The sequence below is a fragment of the Lepisma saccharinum genome, chromosome 29, assembly GCF_977018435.1.
Source record: "Lepisma saccharinum chromosome 29, izLepSacc3.1, whole genome shotgun sequence".
In the NCBI taxonomy this organism is placed as follows: domain Eukaryota; kingdom Metazoa; phylum Arthropoda; class Insecta; order Zygentoma; family Lepismatidae; genus Lepisma; species Lepisma saccharinum.
In genome coordinates this window covers 39,691,418-39,713,885 of record NC_139257.1, presented here as the reverse complement: position 1 = coordinate 39,713,885, position 22,468 = coordinate 39,691,418, and the positions used below count along the sequence as shown (strand labels likewise).

At 38.6% G+C, this 22,468-nt stretch overlaps 1 protein-coding gene across 19 annotated transcripts in view; it reads left to right on the top strand.

Annotated features, from left to right (window-relative positions):
- trol (terribly reduced optic lobes) overlaps positions 1-22,468 on the top strand; it is a 1,072,318-nt gene that overhangs the window by 707,966 nt on the left and 341,884 nt on the right. For 17 of the 19 annotated variants that reach the window (XM_083114888.1, XM_083114892.1, XM_083114884.1 and 14 more), the window contains 2 exons: positions 21,217-21,333; positions 21,988-22,107. In XM_083114888.1, coding sequence (XP_082971014.1) covers positions 21,217-21,333; positions 21,988-22,107 — 237 coding nt within the window. The remainder of the gene's footprint in view (positions 1-21,216; positions 21,334-21,987; positions 22,108-22,468) is intronic. The other 2 variants (XM_083114893.1, XM_083114886.1) reach the window with 1 other exon arrangement.

Below are 22,468 nucleotides of genomic sequence, written 5' to 3'. Positions count from 1 at the left end.
TACATCTTAATGTTTGTTTTTGTATTTATTTAATTCTGTTTATGTGAAGGATACAACATTCAACGAAAGAAGTAACAATAGTTGCGTGTATTACACATATAATGCAAATGTAAAATAGTAAATATAAACATTTACATGCAAATCTTGAGGTAACTATATATTTTTTTCAAAATGCATGAAATACATAGATTTTGAAGATTACCTATACGATATTAAGAACGTAAATTTGTCACAATCATTAGCGATTAACAGCTACTCGATGCTCTTCCGTTTGTTGATCTGGCAACGCCGCGCTCCATTTAACCCATACTGACTTTCAAGGTTGAGATTCAGTTTTGTGATTTGAGATTTCTCAGGAGACAATATTTAGAGGACTTCCGTCTACAGCTAGAAGCTTCCATTATACTGTTAGTGAATCATCATCCTCCGTGATAAGTAGTGGATTAACACTATTTACCTTACGAGGTCGTGGTCCAGTTCGTGGCGGAGTGGTTAGTACACGCCAAGGGTACCGGGTTCGAATCCCGGCCTGCAAATAGGCTGTTCCTTGCGAGTGCCCCTTCATCATATTATCACTCACTATCCTCGTCGCGATTAGCCAGAAGTGCATAAAAGTAACGCTAAATAACAAAAATGAAACAAAATGGAGGGTGTAGTCCGGAACATCGTCAAAGGTCTGACGCTGCATTCATTTTTTTTAACAAAATACCATATTTGGGTAAATTACAGTAGACTCATTTTGAGAATCATGCTAATACATGTAAGCCTCTTTTAAGCATATTCACCAAGAAATGGCAAGTGTTACCCTTTCAAAACATGTAAAACTGTATTTTTGGGGTAGATCCGGGTAGCAGAGGTTTGTTTGCTTGCCGAAGCCAAGTTTGTTTATAAACTTTAATGAAATTACTCTGCATTTATTATTCTTCAACCATAGGTGATTTCCGTTTTTAGGCATACCCACCTGTACGGTAAAACCAGGTGCACATGTCTTGGTAATATGGAAAATGAGTGAATCCCAAACTTTATCGCGAAACAAGTTAAATGTAAGGCTTATTGACAAAAATCACATGGCCGCACCACCAGTTTTCATGGGGCCAGCCGAGAGTTTATACACCGGATCTTCTTCACTAGTTGAACATAGTTCATGTATCACCCGCGAGAAAGCAGCACTAATCAAGAAGAAAATAAGGTACCCGGTTTGACCCGACCTCCCGGTTTTGCCCCACTCTCCCCTAGTGAAAATATTGACTGGACTATACGTTGCCAGTATTATGGTACCCGGAAAATGACTTATTCTAATGATTTATCCTGATATAAAGTTGAAGTCCTGATTCAAACACCACTTTGAGTCAAAGAAAGTTCCGAAAGATCAAGTCCTTCTGTGGGTCATCAACCATCTGTCACGTCTGCGTGGAGCCCAGTATTTCTCCCCCTCAAACCTTTCAAACCAATAGCGTCCGTTTTAGAAAGTGACTACTCTTTTCAAGTCACTTGGAGTAAGTGAGTTGTCCGCAGTTCAGTTTCTTTAGAGATTTCTGAACGTGAGGTTGCGGTTGCATTATCTGTGCTAGGTTGTGTTAGTGTGTTGTGCTATTTTTGTTTATACACTGTGGTGACCTTGGGAGTAGAACATCGCAGTGAATGAATGTGTGTATATACAATGCAGGTAAAAGTGGCAACATCGCGTCCGCTCGGCTTCCTCTCGAGCTGTGTGAAAGACACCGAACTGGCGTTCGAATCGGGACTTCCAACCATACCTGGTATATCGCCCCTCCTTATTTAAGAAACCTCCAATTATTCAATTGTTCCCCCCTGTCCTCTTGCAGCAAAGCGAGAGTTTTAGTGACGTCGGAAGCTAGCAGCCTAAGCGGGCAGAAACGTTATCGCCAACATTTGGGAATCTGCCCGTAGTCTTATTAAGAGAATTTATTGCTGAGGTCTCGCTGCGTTACGTGCGTCATTTGACCCTAATGGAGGCAGTGCGGATAGAATCCTTCGCGAAATGCCATCGCCGTGCGAAAACGGATTGCGTTAAATTTTTAATTCTGTGCCGTGCTTGTTAGAAACCATGTTCATATAGAGAGACAAGAAGTGATGAAGAGGGTCTTAATCGTATTTTTTTGGTGGGTCTATTTTTCTTATTTCTACCTATTAATCACAACGATGATGAAGAAAGGACAAAATAGGACACACACAAAGATATACATGAGCGTCTTTCCATTTCCATTAAACTTAATTCTATATATTTTGTCGGTTAAATACAAGTAACATGGAGCATTTGTATAGATATGTTGCATACGTATAGAACACTATGTTTTAAAGTGAGTTTCGCAGGGTGTCCCCCCATCCCCCCCCAAAATGTATAAAGACTTTCATAGAAATTTCAAAATCAAATGCCCATTATATTTTAAAGCACTGGCATTTGAAGATTCACATTCAAAGAGGAGACCATTCTCAGTTTTGTGAGTGGTACTTAGGCGTTAACATATACTGTTTGGCTGCCTTAGCTGAGACCATGGACGGAAGTGCGCATGCGTCAACTGGACGTGTTCATTGGCAAAATAGGGGTGACGGCACTTAGGCCAGGAAGCGGGTTCCGTGAAAATGGTCTGCTGTGGAAACAACAATGAAGTTTTAAACGTAGGAACATCGCCGCCAAAATACGCAGAGGTCTTTACGAATTATGTAAGGCTACAGAATGAAAAAAATAGCCATTCATATACTATATAAGCAAACAGAATATATCAAGAAAGTATTAATCACGTCACAGTAGTAGATAATTTGTTTGTAAACCAGTAACTTCTTTTTTGGATCATTCAATTAAATTGATCCCCTTAGTAAATATTATAATTAGCACTGCTAATTAACAGTAATCAGGATAGTATTCACTAATAATAGTATTATTATACATAGTATTATAAATATAATAAAGGAAATATAGTAATTGAATGGTTTGTGGCATTGTGTATTATATCGAGGGCGTTTTGTAGAATGTGCAACAGGGATTAAAACGACAGTTTGTTCTACTTCGAAACGGTTTGTTACGAATTGTAAGACACATCACAAACAACACAGCAAGCAGTAATAAACACAACAAGCGAACCTATGCAAGCAAAATGCCACAGGGTGGTGTGGTGAGTGTTCTACCTCCTCCCCCTCTCGCATTTGGAATCGTACTTTCCAGCTAGTTTGGTTTCCCTTGGCCGGACTGTACTCTGTCTCACCTAACTGTAGAGCAGGCAAACGAAATCAAGTCTCTACGCAAGTAGTGACGGGAGACGGCTCCACCAATGAACACGTGAGAGGAACGGAATTGCGTGGAGTGGGGGAAAGCGACAGCCTTCCCAGCAGCATGTACTCCTTCGCTCTGGCCACTCCATTTCCCTCGCTTTTATGACGCAATGCGCAGCCTTGCTCCACAGTTACCTGGGACAGGGTATAGAAAATTTTTCATGTCTGTACATTCTTTTTAAGTTTCGAGAATGAACTTTATACCAATAAATACATGATTACAGTATAATTTTTGTGAAAGTATTTTTTTTAAGCGCGCGTTTTGATAAATAATAATACATTGTTAATTTACAGGAACTTGTGTAATGGGTTGGTCATAAAAAGCAATTGGTCACCCTACCATCTTCATGCTGCAAGTGTAGTGACAATAAAAATACTTCTAGGTTTGTTGTGTGGTCTAATGCGGTGTAGCGAATTGAACTCTTCAAACTCACTGACCCGTAAGACTACATCAAGAGGAAAGGAAAAAATGATATAAAGGAAACATTAACTAGCCATGTTAATGGTGCAATTAGCTGCCTTTTGTTGAAGAACGAAAAAAAATAAGTCATTGTTAATTGCGAAAAAATGCAAAACATTCTCATTTTGCCTTGGTTTGTGACCTACAAAGAAAGGCGTTGTGATAAACATTCTTCAGCAACTGTCTCTCCCTTGCGTTATTCTGTATTCAAGCAGGAATGAAAGAGGATGGGTGGTGAAGCTCATTTCTTTTCTCTTTCTTCTCGGAACTTTTTCACTCTTTATTCCGGAAAGAAGGATAAAAAGAACTCTTTCAGCATACGTTGATTCGAGGAAGACTGATCGTTTTTTCTTTCCTGGAAATAAAAGAATGGCACGGAACGAACATTGCTGCCACCTGGTGGGTGAACTCATTTCTCTACCTGAATTTCATAGTTAGTTTTTCCATTCGAATGATTTTTGCACGGTTCGGTTCGAAGAAGTATGATATTTGGTTTGGAAAAGATTTTCGCAACATATTTAAACTTGACGGCCTCGGATAACCTCAACCAACGTAAAAGTTCAGCTCTTGCGAAGAAGAAAACTGAAAAATTATCCACGGCCTCTTTTGCATCTATATGCCTTTTGCCTGCTTCAAACTTTTTAAAACATTAAAATGGAAAAGGAACTTTTGTTTTCGAAAAGATTGAAGCTGACACAAAGTTTTTATATACTGTTACACATTAATTTTTAGCCAAGATAAAGTGTTGGGGAATCTATTTGAAACTTTTATAAGGTACTTTTGAGTTTATTTTGTTCATCTGCCTTCGAAAATAGAATTCGTTATTACTATTAGGGCTGGGAAGTTGATGACCTAAAAAATCTAAAAAAAAAGACCTATAGAATTAACATAAATCAGTGACCACAGAAAAAAATAGTTGAGAAGGTCTGGATTTGATTTTGATTTGATTTAGTTTATTTTACTTCGCGTTTTGTGCCTCTTGGCTAATTTGCGAAGATTGGGATGAGTGATGAAATGATGAAAGTAATGAATGGACATTCACAAACAACCAAGCCCGAGCGGGATTCGAACCCGGGACCTTTGGCGTCGCAGCGCGAGAGAAGGACTGTAATATTGGGGGGTGCAGTCATGTTTTGTATATCCTACTTCTGAATATCATACAGACAATGGATATTGGGGCTGAAACGGTAATTATTTATGTAAATTGTTTGTTTGTGTAGAAGAGGAGTTGTTGGCTGGATGGCGTTCGGCCTTTTTTGCTCCTCTGCTCGGGACACTAACTCATACTTACTTTCTATTCACGTCTTTTTGTGTACATGTGTTGCCTAATTATATGTAATTGGGAACTTAAATGTAATGTGTGTTATCGATCTTGAGGTCGCCCTTCCCGAACTGTGATCGGCTCAACAGACATTTCAATTTATCCACGGATGGAGGATCCATTTGCGCCAAAAAATGGGAAAATATGTACTTCAAGAATGTAATGTAACTATAGTAGGATTAGCAAGTGGCAAAAATATTGCGAGAAAATGAAGCTAATATATTGAACCTTTGGGTGTATATTGGTAAACTCACGTTCCATATCCAAGATAACCATTTTTTAGTTTCGTGGTGCGGAAAGAATCACTCATAAACACGTATAGAAAAAAGACGCCTCTGTATGTTACAGGTATATTATTAAATCTCCATGTTTATCTTAACGTTATATTTATAATGTCTTTCCCTTTGTAATATGAATAATAAGATGATTCAGTTTATTTGCGAGACAATTTGCTCATCATTTTTTCCCTTTGCTTTATGCAATGCGATATTCAAGAATTGAAGCAAAACCTCAACGAAACAGTTGATAGTCTGCATCAGCACAAGTGCAGTGGGATGCATATGCATTACTACCAAGCAAATTGTCCACGACCATGTTTATTCTCTTTGTTTTATTCAGCGAGAGCTTCGGGAATTGAAAAAGAAACTCCAAACAAGTTCCTTCCAACTTCTGCACCAGCATACGCAAAAAAAATATATATATATTTTTCTTAAAAGCATTCAGAATGCAAGATAGTAATTAATGAAAATAGTCAACAACAATTTGCCGAACAATACTTGCGCATCCCACTGTACAAAATACCTAAGATGCAAGAGAAAAATGAATGAAAAAAGCGATGGACAATTTGCCTGGCTACTCTCATCATTACAATTGTTTGCGCGCGCATTTGTAAAGGAAGGGAGGGAATTCTCTATCAGTTAGTCGAAAGCGCTGCCGAGGCAAGCGATTGAGGTCGTTTTGAGTCGAAGCTAATTGAAATTGATCAGTTCAACGGAGCAGTAAATGTCCAATGGTCAGAGAGCGGCATGCTATATTTGAGACAAATGAGCATAAAACAAGCCGATCTGGGTTTTGAATTAGCAGACGGCATTCCGATGAAGAAAGTACATATTCTGGTATGTAATAGTGATTCGCCGTAGATTTATGTGACGTCAATGAAACTCCACATAGAATGTCTCTCTTCGAAGTCAACTTGGGTTCGTTGAGTAGCTGTTTAGTTGAACGCGCCTTAAAACTAGAATATTCGGCACGATTCTGATACAGTTGTCTTGTTGTTCCTTCCTTTCAAGCGTGCAGGGACCCTTGGCACCCTAGTGCGTAACCACGGCAGTACATGCAAGGTGTTTGCAAATTGCAAGAATTGTTCTGATGCTGGTGAAGAGATTGTCAACGGCTTCGTTGCAATTTCGATTAAATTCTTGAACCCCACATCGTGTAAAACACGGTGAATGCACATGCTTGTGGACGATTTGCCCGGTAATACAGGATGTCCCAGAAAACGTATGCACATTTCAAATGGAATTTCAAAATCAGGTGTCCATTGCATTGGAAGAGAGTGCAGTTTTGTGAGTGAGTGGTACTTGGCAAAATGTGCCGAACTGAAGACCTCACGCCACTAGACATGGTGTATAGGAAAACATAAAAGAAACTGTACAGATCCGGAAAGAGTCGATGATTTGAAACTGCCACTGAACGAGAATGCACAAAATAACTAATGAAATGATGATTCTTGATGTTTGCGATTCCATTTCTTCCCTTTTCCATCAGTACCTTGACCAGAACGGTCATCAGTTTGAATACAGATGTTGATAAAGAAAATTGTTAATGTTTATAGATTGTTAAATTTTGAAAATAAACAGAATTATTAATAATGCACTGACTTTATGATCATTCGAAGTGTACATTTTATTGGGACACCCTGTATTTATGCAATACGTCGATCAACTGACCAATCAAGAAGACACCACTGTCTTCAAATTTGTTTTGCTGCCCGACCTATATTTCTTGTGGTCGGTCCGGCAGTGAAAATAATGCATAATACCAACTTACAGAACGGCAGCATTATAGCAAACATCTCTGCGAAGGGTCACAATTTGTTCCTGTGCAGAAGTCCCCTCCATCAAAACAACACCGTGGTTCATTTGCATTTACGCCCAACTGAGTTGACGAAACATGATATCATGGGACAATTCACCCGAGCACTCGACGCGTTTTTATGTCCCTCACAGACACAATGCTCGGTAATGGATATTTTATCCCTACTCTTCAAGAATTACGTACGACACAAGGCGTCACCTTTTCGTGAATTTTACGTCAGACAGAGAGAAATTCGTTGAGCAAAGTGTTGCCATGTTTCTGTTTTGTCAATACAGTACACACACCGAACGGGAAAGTACAGTAGGATCCACTAGTATTGCCCGGCAAATTGTCCATGACTATTGTCTTTAATCTTTGTTTCAGATCCTGTGTAGGGTGACCAGACATACTATTTTTAAGAGTATTATACTCTTTTAGAGGTTCATATACTCTATACTCTTTTCAATTTGCAAAAATCCCGAAAAATACTCTTTTCCTTGCTATTTAATTTAATTCGTTATTTTACGCGTAAAAATGCCTTAAAATCCACAGAACGGAAAACGTCAAGATGTCAACAAACTGAAGTATTTACGCCTTGACTCCGGAATTTCCTATAAACAAAAGTCATTTTCGTATTCCATCAACAAGCAAAACATATTTCAAATTCATTGGAATTTAATGATAATGATTAGGGATGAGGAGATACCACTTTGAACCGATACCAATGCCGATACTCTTACCGATTCCCACCGATACAGATACTTGAAAATTTCAATAATTAAAATTTGTTCAAAATATTGACCAATATTGGTGTGTAAATATTCTCCTCCAATTATATGCATCAACATACCAATAAATTTGCTTTAGAATATTCAAGAATTGCATCAGAATATTAAAATAGATATTATGTGGTCACAAAATATAGTTTTGTGTGCAAAATTAGTGTAAAATAAAAAGGAAGTTTTCATTTTGCATAATTTCCTCGTGAAAGAGCAAAATGCATGCACACCTTCAACCTATAGACTATACTCTTTTTGGTCAACAAATATCTGGTCACCCTACTTAATTTTTATGTATGTTGGTGCGGAAGTTGTCAACCTGGATCGTATTTAAATTGATCCGGAAAAAAGGTTCGTGCACAGAATTGAAATGATTTAAATGTGGAAAGTTTATACACTGTGTAGAACACATTTACGTTTGCTGCTTTTCTCTCCCAGTCCGGGATTGAATATATTTACAATTCTTGAACCAGGGTTGACCGATCAAGTTGCCTTCTAAAAATGTTCGCGAGTACGTTGGAAGTCACACTGCGGTTGTAGAAAATGTAGCGCAGGGAATAAATCTCTCGTGGTCAAAGTTCAAAAACTCCCTTGTTGAAGAGTTACTGTACATAACGCCACGGGGGCAAGATGGCCATGCCCCCCTTCCCCTCGAGCCATGAAATATTTTGATGCAAACCTACAAAAATAACAGATAATTTTTAAGATTTTGCAAGAATTTAGATTTTCTTCCTGTGTAAATGAATGTGTTGTCTCTGGAGAGAGGCAGACTCCAGAAGTCTGCTGTCTACTTTTTTCAGTAATTTTAGTTTTATAACCATTTATGCGAAGCAGTGGCGTAGCGTTATAATACTCCCGTACGCCCGGCGTTCCCAGATTTAACATTTCAAAAATGCGTAAATGCTGTAAATATAAAGTAATCTTGACTAATTTCATATATGTTTGACCTTCATGGCATTATAATAGCTATTTTTCGCGATCCGCTTGCAACGCTCCACTAACAACACTCGTTCTAGCATTTTTTTTCATTGCCTTTACTGGCCGTACGCCGAGCAGGTTCGGCGTAAAGAACTCTATATTCCTTGCTGCCTTTCTTGAGGGAAAGCTTGGATCTCTACAGTACGGGCGTAAATGCTCTCTCATACGCCAGCGTACGGAGCAGAGGGCTATGCTACGTGATTGGTTCATGTGACCCTTCCTGCCCTCTGAAGCAGGCGACAGCGGTAGAATTCCTACTCGTGCTATGTGATGTTACAATACGCAATATTGACTGACGTAACTTTACCAAACTCAAATTACCACTTCTTAATGGCCACTTCATTGTATAATTTATCGCACGAACAGCGATGTGCATTAAATACTAAAAGATCAACACAGTTTTTGTCAAATAAGTTGGTGAAGTCCTCGTGGTAGAAGTTCAGCCTGTGCCTGCTCTACCACTTAACCCGCAAAACTATTTTTTTGTTATTATTACTGTTGTGCAGAGGCGCTTGTGATTCAGGTAGGTTTTTAATGACTTGCGTCATGCAGAAGGGTATAAAAAAAAGGTATACAACACCAGAGTTCAAAACATTTGTTGCATAGTGAGGCATCTAATTTTCTAGCTAAAACATGCATGGATGATGTTTTATTAAAAATCTAGCTGACTTCAGGCAAATGAACAATGCCTGTGGCAACTAATACCATAAGTAAATTATTAAACAAGAAAGGGCCGACGCTTCCTTCGGACTTGGCGTTCCCACCCGAAATGCCCATGCTACGCCACTGATGCGAAGCTACTAAATGTTCGAATTTGGTCGGGACAGTTCACCATATTTACTCCCTGTTTTGACTTTTTTCGAACTGCAGTCTTGATGAGAAAATGTCCTCTTTTTCTGATTAATTCACATTCAGACATGTTCTTCATTATAAGGATACGTTGGTGGTCACATTCAGGTTACGAATTCCCATGGCGGTAGGAGAATCTCCCACTTTCCCACCAACGATCTTGTTCTATTAAAATTTTTCGCGGGTAAGAGTTTGTGTTATAGCAAGAAAGATAAGCAATTAGTTTGGACTTCAAACATACTTTACTAAGAATAATATCATAAACACATACAAAGAAGGAATAACAAAGAATGATGTCTACCTGTGTGTGAATGTTGCATGCATGTTTTGTTCTCTCTCGCGTTGGTAACAGCATGGGGTAAAAATGTACGTACTTCTACAGTCATAACAGTTGGGCTGAAAAGTTCGTAGGCTAACATAGTAAAAAATATTTTTTTGACAAAATTCGATTTTATTATTCAATATAGTTGCCTTCGAGGGCGATACAACGATTATAGCGGTCATACAATTTTTCGATGCCATTTTTATAGTACGATTTCTCTTTAGCCTCAAAATAGTCCTCAGTTTCGGCGATTACCTCTTCATCAGTGCTAAATTTCTTTCCAGCGAGCATTCTTTTAAGGTCTGCAAACAGGAAAAAGTCACTGGGGGCCAGATCTGGAGAATATGGTGGATGGGGAAGCAATTCGTAGTCTAATTCATATAATTTTGCCATCGTTTTCATTGATTTGTGACACGGTGCATTGTCGATTGTGAGCACGCGCGGCACCCATTTTGCACACAGCTTTCGCATGTTCAAATATTCATGCACAATATGTCCAACACGTTCCTTTGATATTTTTAAAGTCTCAGCTATCTCGATCAACTTCACTTTACGATCATTTAAAATTATTTTGTGGACTTTTTTGATGTTTTCGTCGGTAACAGCCTCTTTGGGGCGTCCACTGCGTGCATCGTCTTCGATGCTCATTTCGCCTCGTTTAAATTTAGCAAACCACTTCTCGACGGTTGATTTTCCTGGTGAAGAGTCCGAATAATGTTTATCAAGCCAAGCCTTGGCTTCAACAATATTTTTTTTCGCCAAAAAGCAATGCTTTATTAACACACGAAATTCTTTTTTATCCATTTTTTCACAATAACAAAAGCTGCTTCACTCACAATGCTATATCTCACGAACTAATTATCCGGCAGCTGTGAAATTTATACACGTATCTTTTGAAGGTTAGTACTAAGTAAAAATCACGTGGATTTAATTCTAGTAACGCCATCTATGAGTCAGCCTACGAACTTTTCAGCCCAACTGTTAGATAAGATTTTAAAATTATATCAAATTGGACTAGTAAGAAATGGAGCCGTAGCTGCGAGGGTGGTTGTCATTGTCACCCTAGGCCCCTGGAACATAGAAATTAGACGGACCTGTTATTTCTCCTCCATTTCTCACCTCCTTTCGTCGGGAATAAAATATAGCACTTACATGTTAATTTAATAGGAAACTAATGTCTTATTAAAGTTATCTTAAATTACAATAGATTTTGCAGATGTAAACAATCACACCCACTGCTTCAATGAAGATGGTGTGGGATGCACAACCTACTGTCCTTTTATTAGCCACATTTGTTGAATGCTAAGTTTTCGTTTCATAGGATTCAACAGAAGAGAGTATGCCAGCTACATGTAGTTAGGGGAAGGGAGGGGGTTGCAAATTCGGTGCAGGGAGTGTGAGAATCATTCTCGTCCTGGGCGCTGAAATTGAAATACCTTACATACGAGGGAGAATCAAATGAAAACCGCAAAAGTGGCATTAAAAATCTGTTTTTCTTTCTAGGCGTTTGAAAATTTGCAGACACAGTCCTTGACGTCTTTCCGAACTGGTAGTACGAAGCAGTGCCGGTAGGTGGGGTTGGATGTGAGTAACAGCTGATTCAAGATGGCGGCACCACTACGCAGTTGCACCAAGCAGGAACAGCGTGGAGCTATTCTATTTTTATGGAGTGAAGGTGTGAAACCTATTGATATTCATCTGAGAATGCAGACGAAGTATGGAGACGCCTGTCTGTCACAGCGGCAAGTCTACGATTGGTGCAAGAAATTCGCAGAAGGTACGACTTTATTGACTGATGCTCCCCGTCCGGGTCAGGCTCAGCGAGTTCTGACAGAGGAGTCCATAGCCGCAGAAGATCGGCTTATTCAGGAAAACCGGCGTGTCACCCTGGCTGAAATGGCTTCCTTGCTGAATATGAGCTTCGGTTCAGTACAACACATAGTGCATGACGAACTCCGCTACAGAAAAGTGTCCGCCGGGTGGGTTCCTCGACAGATGACGCAGGAACTGAAAGTCCGTCGGGTTGATGCTTGTCAAGAGCTGCTGAGGCGTTATGAAGAGGAGGGTGAGGATTTCCTAGCTCACATTGTCACTGGGGATGAAATTTGGGTGCACCATTTTCAACCGGAGACGAAACGTGCAAGCAAAGAATGGCGACATTTGTTTTCGCCGAAACCAAAGAAGTTTCGCAGCCAGCCCTCTGCAGGGAAAGTTATGTTGACTTTATTCTGGGATAAGAAAGGTCCTATTCTGGAACACTACATGCCCCCACGTACGACAGTGACTAGTGCCACCTACACTGAGCTTCTCAAGAACAATTTGAGGCCAGCGATAAGCACAAAGCAAAGGGATTGCTGAGTGCAGGTGTTTTGCTTCAACATGATAACGCCCGTCCTCATTCTGCTCGTGCAACCATGAAAACCATCGACGACCTACGGTTCAAGTGACTACAACATCCGCCATACTCACCAGATTTGGCACCATCTGATTTCCACATCTTTGGTCCATTAGAAGAGGGCAGAGTTTCAAGTCTGATGTAGACATCCAATAGACATTGCACGAGTGGCTACACAGTCAACCGAAATAATTTTTCTCACGCGGTATCGAAGCACTACCTATCCGATGGCGTAAGTGCATTGAACTGGGAGGGGACTATATAGAAAAATAATGTACAACTAAACATAATCCCTGCATTAAAATAGTGGGAAAAAATTAATTGCGGTTTTCATTTGATTCTCCCTCGTATAAAAAGGTTCTTTGCGGTCCAGAACCCATTTAAGTTTGCTGAATTTCTCTGCTGGACCGGAATTGAATTTATTTTTCCTGGACCTTTAACAACCCTGTTGTTAACAGCTTGTTTTGAGCAGTGGCGTACGCAAGGGGTGGGTTACGGGGTTTAACCCCCCCCTTGAGCTTTTGAAATATGAAGAATTCTATGGAAAAAAATAAAAATGGCCGATTTATCACAGTCAAGGATTGCGACAATACTACTACTACTACTACTACTAATAATAATAATAAAAATAATAATAATTTGAATTATTATACCCATGCAGCACTGACAAAAGCACATCAAAAACTCACGCGTCTTTCAGAGTGAATGCCTTGAAAATAAACAGAATTCTTGAAAATAAAATATGAGAGCACCTTTGATTTAAAAGAGAAAAAAGTTGTTTTGTATCTCATCTGCAACAATGTTCAATGAACATGTATTTTTTTTTGTGTGTGAAGAATGAGCATTAACTAAAGAAAGTTCTTTGTTCGTTGTAAGTGGCTAATGTATAGACAAAGACTAGGCGGACAAGAATAGCCACACTGTAACCAGACCTCCTTCCCATTGTTTACCGCGGCACATTTGAATTTCTGAATTCAATTTACAACAATTTTAACTATTGTAAAATGTTTTGTTTGTAAGAACAGCGAGACAATCCAGATGTGAATTATCGGGGACATTTATGCGGGGACAAAGCCGGAAAAATTACAATCAATTCCAGGAAGCGATCACGGATCTCCTGAGTGGTTGTCAGACACCCTACCGACCAGACTACCGCTGCTCCTTGGATGAGTTCCTTACTTTGACTATTTCAATTTATTTAAATATATGTTTTTGTTTTTATGGATTTCCTTCACACTTAAAATGTCTCACCTCGTTAACTAGACAATTATTTCGTAACAAAGAAACAAAAAAAAAAACAACCTAGAAAAACTAACTTCAATCTATTGCTTTCATAAATACTATATTTATATAGATCTCTACTACTTAATAGTGGTAGTGGTACTAGTAGTATTCTTAGTAGTAATTCAACTAATTAATTAATTATAAGTATTATTAATCAATTATGAGTATTATTATTTAATTAAAGTGTAATAAAACAATGGTAATGTGAATTTGGAGAAAGTTTTAGAAATAACTCCCCCCCCGTTGAAGCTCTTATTGGGTCAATATAAAGTGCACGAACATAGTGATGGACAATTTGCAGGGTAATACGTATGGATCCCACTGCCCAAACCAGCTTTTATACACTAACACACAACAGGGATATATTAAAATACACATTGTTATTTATTACATAAAATATAAACTTTCAAAGGATATAAAAACAAGTTGCGGAATAAGTCCGGAGAAAACCTTTCCTTCCCTACTTCTCCCAAGAGATGTAGGGCCGCGTCCAGTATCTCCCTCAGCGAGCAACGTTATGGCTCAGCTACTTCACAGCGTTGCTCCGCTAGCGTTGCTCACTTGATCGATGAGCGAACTTGAACCTTTGCTCACCCCAGGTCTGAGCCACAGAATATAGCGTTTTTGTGTTTCGATCTCGTGAGGAAAGAGTGAGAAGAGGAAGAACTGTGCGAGGATGCGGGCTGTCGTCCAATGAGGAAATATTTCTGATGAACGTTTTGCGATATAGTGAAATTACAAAGGAAGTTTAAGTCGGAGGGTAATATAATATTCCAGTTTTTGTAATTGTATTAAGAATCGAAGTTGTGTTTATTCCAAATATACACCGTAGTTTTGGAAACTTGTGGACAGTTTTGTGTGTCCAGATCAATTATTTCCATAATTAACAGCTTTTCAAACTGAAATCTTGACCATTCGATGCAGCCACATTGATCACAGATTATTCAAGGGCACTGATATTTTGATCAATGAGCACACAGCGTCAAGTAAATGATCTGTCTGCTCAACGAGCGAGCGTCGCTCAGATACCTTCTTGGTTCGTATTGGCTGTATTTCGTCTTCTGTCGCCAGGCTAAATGCTTTAGTTGTTAGGCTAAATGTATTATATTTACGCTAATAGATTTAAATTTAACAAGCCTAACCTAACCACGAAAGCATTCCGCGCTTACAAAGTTGGAGAGACCTTTTTGAATCACCCTGTATGTACGGGACTTTCCCTCCCCAAAGAACAAAAAATTAGCAAGCAATGTGGGGTGGTCTGAGCTCAACTCTCTCCAAATACCATCCTACGCATAAAAATGTAGAAACACTGAATCTGTGATGCGTGGCTGCATATACGCAGGGTGGAAAGTACTCGAGAAACGTTAATGAACAGTTGGTGCATGGCCAGCTTTATTGGAGGGCGGAGCATTCAATGAAGCTGGCCGTGTTTGATGCCATCTATCTACAGACCGTGGAAGTTTGTAGTGTAGGCCTACGTTCCAAATTATAAACACTGTATTAAAGATTATCATAATTTATGAATTTTGTTGCCTAGAACATTCTGAGAAAACCTTCTCTAGCAGGCACGTATCTAGAAATATTTTTTTTTGGGGGGGGGGGAGGGGTACGAACGAAGTGTTTCAAAATAGTAATAATAATAACAATAAAAATAAAAAGTATTGAATGTTTTAAAGTATTAATAACATTGAAATTAATATACAGGGTGTCCCACGAACGGCGCAACTGGGAATTAAGAGTGGCGTTACTTTGTAACCGAAACCTGTACATACATAAGTCATACACCAAATGTTAGCCCTGTCCAAGTAGATATTTTTAAACATAGAAACAACAAACGGAGTGCAGTGTTGTTCATGCAGTGTTGCCAAATGTAAGTGAAAGTGTAAATTTATTTTTCCACAAAGCATGGAAAATTGCATGTCAAACATTCGTACGGAAATTTGGACGTCAATTTCCACCTTGGGTAGGTGGACTATTTCGCCATCTATAGTTCAGAGAAGAAAACCGAACGTTTTCGCGTATAGACGGTGTTAAAGGCGGAGCAACTGCGGGGCATGCGCACTCGTCTGGTCCCCCTCGAACATCCGGTTACGCTTACAGTGCTATGGACGTTAATATGAAAGGGTAAAGTGGAGATTCTTTTACAAGGAAATAGGGAGTCAGCTGTGTAGCATATAGTTGTACAGTTCGATCGGGAACAAATTTATTGAGTCAAGTATCACTTCGTAGGTTTCCGAAGGACGTAGAGAGACGAAACCTGTTGACACAAGCAGAACGAGAAAGGATTGGTATCCGGAAAGGATTTGTACGACTTGCATTTTGTTACATGTTGATCGTTTATCTGCGTATTGTGTTGTGGTGAAAAGCACGCCTCTTAGTGAGGTTTCAAACCGAAGCGACACGCGACAGCAGTGGTTCGTACCGTAGTGACAAGCGACACAGGCCCATTTAGTCTATAAATAAGCATATACCGCTCATGTGAAATCAAGTCTCGGGCGGCACAATACACGCCATTGGGAATCTGAGCGACACGTGCAGTTTGTCGTGTCGCTTCGGTTCGAAAAATTTCATTGATCACTGAGGATTCACTTTATTTTAAGTGGCACGGAGATTACCCACCGAAGCGACAAGCAACAGCCTCTTTACTCTAAAGGAAACAATTCACCTTGCATACGATTACAATAGAGTGAGGCGACACGATGTATGGTACTGAGAAAACAACAGTCCAGTCCAAGCGACACGTGCATTTTCTCGTGGCGAATTGGTTCGAAAGGAAGTTTTCAGACTGCAGCGATACGTGTCTCTTGGAAACCAACATTAAAAAATAAACAACACTTTCCGAACGTCAAATTGCAGGTGTCGCTTGTCGCTCGGACTGGGCCCTTTTATCAATACCGTGCATTGTGTTCCCCCGGCCTGTAATTTGCAGAAGCGTGACTGGTGAATGGTTTGCTTTAGATCGAATGCTGCTGTGCGAAATCCTGATATCGCTTGTCGCTTAAGTCTGAAAACTCCCCTGTTTGCTTGAAGTAAATTCGTGCAAGTGGCCTAAATCCTTCAGGCGGAAAGGCGACGTTGAAAGCACATATATTTACTAGCATTTGTTATGTGTTATTACTTCTGCACATTTGTTGGCAAAGATTCACTTAAGCATACTTTATAATATAATAATATCATTAGTTTTATAGAATTATCTTTCCCTCACTTTTCCATTTACAAAATAATTGAATATATCTAAACGTTCGTCGTGCATGTACATGAGATACTTGTACGTATGTACGTAGTGTGCTACAGGGACGGCGCCAGGGGTGGGCACGGGTGGGCAAGCGCCCACTCAAAAATTCCTGTGCCCACCTGATTGCCCACCCAATCTAATTCAATAAGTACATTTACTTGGAGATATATGAATAATTCTATAAGTAAGTGTATTCTGGTGTTCATAACATGTATATTTTACTTGTGAATATTATCTATGCTAGGAATAGTCACATATTATCAACCCATAAAAAGCCAATTTTGTCATTAGAAAGTGAAAGTAAATACTAGAGCTATTGAAACAAAAACTGTGATCAAATGAATACTTTCATGATTAAAAGCAGTTAGTAGGCTTAGGAGGCTCAAAATTATGCAGGGTATGATCAAGATTAGATCAGAATTTAGGTTGAACTTGAGGACTGCAGCTCCGGGCCTCTACATACGTATATAAATCCCTGCCTGGGTATGGTTAAAATAATCTCTAAATAAACAAATAAAATCATCATCTTAGCGTTACTTCCTCCGGCAACACAATACATTATTTTGACTTTTTAATTATTATTATTATTATTAGAATAATTTAAAAGAAGACTTAGATGGACAGGCCATGTGACACGAATGGCAGAGGAAAAAATAGTTTACAGGATTCTTGTTGGGAAACCTGAATGTAAGAGACCAGTAGGAAAGCCAAGACGAGGATGGAGGGATGACATTGAGATGGACCTAAAATAAATCGGCAAGGATCGAAAAGATTGGATTGATCTTGCCCTGAATAGGGACAGATGGAAGGCTTCTGTTGCTGAAGCCATAAACCTTCAGGTTTAAGTATGCTAGAGAGTATAATATAGTTTTAATTAGCTCGGCATTAAAATTCCAGAAGTGTCCCTTTTTTATTTCATTACAATTTTTATATACTTGTTATCTTCAAATATCAATATGGTATGCGAAATATCAACTTTATATTTATTCTACTAATAAGAAGGAATCACAATAATCACTACAATACTGCAGTGAATAAATTTTAATAAACCAGTTATGTATGGAAAAAGCTACAGAATTGTTCATTTGCTATTGAGTGCTGTTCATGCTTGTAAAGAAACCCCAAGCTGAACACGATTCCGATGACCTCCATCAGTTGCAGTTCGCCGCCTTTCACTCCATTCTCTCACATAGCTGAGATTTCTTCAGCTGGGGGTTTTCTTTAAGAACATGATAAACTCAAGATCGCACAGTACTGATGTCTATACATTCATCCCTATAAAATGCCCTCAGTCTCAGATGAATGTCAATTTGTAGCACATTTTCTGTGGTTAGAAACTCTATCACGGCACGCTACTTCAGGCAGTCCACCGACATTGCATGGTTACATGCTGCCAGTTTCCTTGCAATAGTTCAGCATCCCTTGGCGATAGAAGTTTGAAACCTTCAATGGAGAAGCTGGGAAGTCTTATAAGTGCAATGTATGGTTGCTCAAAATCCAAAATGCGTTTACAAAGTAAGAAAGAAAATAAAAAACGTAAGATGCTTTACTTTTCAGCATGCCCTCGTATATATACTTTATTGTAAATCCATTTCAGGATTGAAATGTTGTTCATTGACATTCCAAATTACAATTTGCAAAATTTTAACATAAAATGTTAATAAAATATTAAATTAGGCATACCATATTTAATACAAAATATTGAATTTTTCACGAGTTTTGTATCTCTTAAACCAATTAAATTTCAAACTCAAAATTTTTACTGAAGTTACTTATCATGGAGTACTGTATTGTGTACAAATTTGAGATTTTTAAACAACTGCCCACCAGAGATATTTAACCCTGAACTTGGAATTTTTTTAACAAAAAGTACATGTTTATGACCCTGTAGAAAAATAAATATTAAAGTCTCAAGCTTCAAATAATTTTGACATACTCTATTGGTACACAGGTACTTGCACAAAAAAATTCAAGTGTCAAACCAACTGCCTTCACCCCCAAAAAAATGTCCGAAAATGTCATTTTGAGCGATTAAAATACACAATTTTGACCTTAAAATTCATTATGAAGAAATAATATTTAGAAAAATACACAAATATAATTGTAGCCTATAATGTGCTTAACATCACAGATTTTGTCTAATTGTCGTAGGACTTACCACAGCTGAGATAAAAAAGTTACCGCTGATGCTTACGAATGGAGAAAATGACGCGCGCCATGATAAAAGAATGCCCGCCATCTTCAAATCGGTGATAGTAAAAATAAAATAAGAGTGGTTCTGAACTGTCAACATATGAGGCTCACACCACACAAAAAATAAACTTTTTTAAAAATGGTCAAGCAACCATGTTGTATGACTTCATATGCATTTGCCATTTGCAACACAAGCTTAAACCTAATTCACATTTATTTCACTATTAACATGCATGAAAGAATGTGATTAGGATGTATGGCTGGGGTATGGCTGTGCATGGGTAAACTCTTCCTTGTAATAATTGTGTCCATCAGAGACAAAGCGAAAGGAAATGGAACAACATGCGAGAATAGATTAGAAATAATAAACAGGAAAACAAGAAAAGGAAAGGGAAAAGAAGTAAGAGGAAAATCGGGAGTGTAAGAGAGAGGGGGATGCATACGCCTTAGATACACATATATACTATATATGGTCTTACATTTATACTGCCCACCCTAATCCATCAATAAGGAGCTTCTGCCCACCCGATCGAAAATTTCTGGCGCCGCCCCTGGTGTGCTATACAACTGGCGGCCACAAAGGCACGTCATATTTCAATAATCTGCTCTGCAGTTGATCATCCGACGGATTCTAGACGTCCACTCCTTCATATAGAACTTTAACAAATACCTTTCTTGACTATCGTCGCACAACTGATGAAAACAAACGCTCATTTCTTACTTCATATGCCGGTGAATCTGCACTGGCAACAACGGGGACTGGCCTGAACCGGAAGTTTCGGGGGGACCGGCCAAGAGCTCACCAATGTTTATGTTTACATTTTAAACACGGTCTATAGCCAATCCTGAAATGCCTCGTAAAGGCGTACCGGTCCAAATGGGTGTTTTAAAAAAATTATGAGGTACAGTGGCAACACTGTTGATGTTTGAAGGCAACAAAAGGTGTGTTTAGTGTTGGTCTATGACATGGAAATACTGGAAAAAGGAAAAAAAAATGAAAATTACGGTGAAAAAAGTGTTACTTACCTACTCCTGGCAACCATGCAATGCACGTAACAGGCAGTGTAGTGGGGTTATTTGAAACAAACAGTTTACATTAATAACCCAAGAACACTTGATGATCTAAAAATAAACATTTGCACAGCCATTAACAATATAAACCAATCAACCTTGCATAAAGTTGCTTCCAACATGATAAAACGTGTTGATGAGTGCCTCAGGGAAAATGGTTGTCATTTTCAACATCTTTTGTAAAGCTACACTGCCTGTTACGCGCATTGCATGGTTGCCAGGAGTAGGTAAGTAACACTTTTTTCACCGTAATTTTCATTTTTTTTTCTTTTTTTTCCTGTTTCCAGTATTTCCATGTCATAGACCATCACTAAACACACCTTTTGTTGCCTTCAAACATCAACAGTGTTGCCACTGTACCTCATTATTTTTTTAAAACACCCATTTGGACCGGTACGCCTTTACGATGCATTTCAGGATTGGCTATACGCGAAAACGTTCGGTTTTCTTCTCTGAACTATAGATGGCGAGATAGTCCACCTACCCAAGGTGGAAATTGACGTCCAAATTTCCGCACGAATGTTTGACATGCAATTTTCCATGCTTTGTGGAAAAATAAATTTACACTTTCACTTACATTTGGCAACACTGCATGAACAACACTGCACCCCGTTTGTTGTTTCTATGTTTAAAAATATCTACTTGGACAGGGCTAACATTTGGTGTATGACTTATGTTATATTATTTCATTATTTTATTTTTGTACTTAGTAAAACTTTTGTGGGGGGGGGTTCAGGTTTGGGACGGGGGGACTCTCTCCCTAAATATGTCCTTGTTCTCGAGGCATTTTACTACTCCCGGGACGGCGTAGCAACCGGTGTGCAATCACATTGCAGAACGGTTATTTTGACAAAATCCTTTTTCCCTAGTGTTTTCTCTGGGGAGGGGAACTTTAAACGTTGTCGCTTCTTGCCCAAGCGCTAGACCAAAAATAAGGATTTGTCTTTTTCCTTTCTTTGCAGGTCCTCGAGAATGTCGGCAAGATGAATTCCGCTGCGATGACGGGAAATGTATCGAATTTTTCAGGCGCTGTGACCTTATAGCTGATTGTACAGGAAGAGAAGATGAACAATTTTGTCGTAAGTTATTAACAGTAAATGCAAATGTATTGTTAACTGTCGATATTATACCAAAAGTTGTAAAATTTACATGGAAAATGAAATTGGTATTATTATTATTAGTGAAAATGTAATATTTAGACAACTGTAGGATAAAATATGATTTTTTTATGAAAGGCTAGCTTTATAGAGTGGAAAATATCGTAAATTTAGCCAAAAAGAAATCAGTTGAATGCATGCAGTAAAAACAATTCTTAAATTTTACAGTATGTTAGAGCACCAAGAGGAAATTGCAGCACAATTTTCAATCCATTTAATTTATAAGCACTCTGGAGTATTTCACTATTTTCTTCCAGGAATGAGATGGAACACTACGTAATTAAAACTCTATGCAATATTTTGTGTACAGATTGCCTGTAGATTATTATTTTATTAAAATTCGATTTTTTCTGAAATTTTCTTGTATTTTAATTTAAGAGGAATATAGCGTGGCATTTGTGTACTGCTTTTTGTTGCTTCATTATTTTACTCTAAAGTTTCAAATTATTAAGATTTAGTTCTCTTTTCAAATTCAATCATGAGGAATTTAGTTTGCTTTTTGTTTATTTTTGTTTTCTTACATTGTTGTTAGTAACATTTTTTATTTGTTTTTTAATATGTGTTTGACTTGTGTAGCTTGTTCTGCGGATGAGTTTGAGTGTAACGATGGGACATGCTTAGAAAGTTCAAAGAAATGCGATGGAAGAATCGATTGTCCCGATTCAAGTGATGAAACAGGTTGCCCCGGCAGAGGTGGTGAGTCATTTTGATCTTCGCACCTTTTCATGCCTCTTTCTGCTTGACAAACAATAATAATTCCTGATACATATATTCACTAATATATTATTCTTGTTGTGTTTATAAATTTTTTCTTCTCATTGCAGCCAGAAAATTTACTAAAATTTTCTTCTCTAATTCAGAATACTAAAATGTCATTGGCTATATATTCCTGGTAGACCTAAAATTTAACAAAGCTTAGGCATTTGACTACTGAAAATGTAAAACTGCATGTTAGTGTTGGAACATGCTGTTCTCAGGCCCATAGCGAGGGGTAGGCAAGGGGAACTGATGCGTAGGGTGCCATGCACAGAGGACGGTTCAAGGTCATTATAAAGAA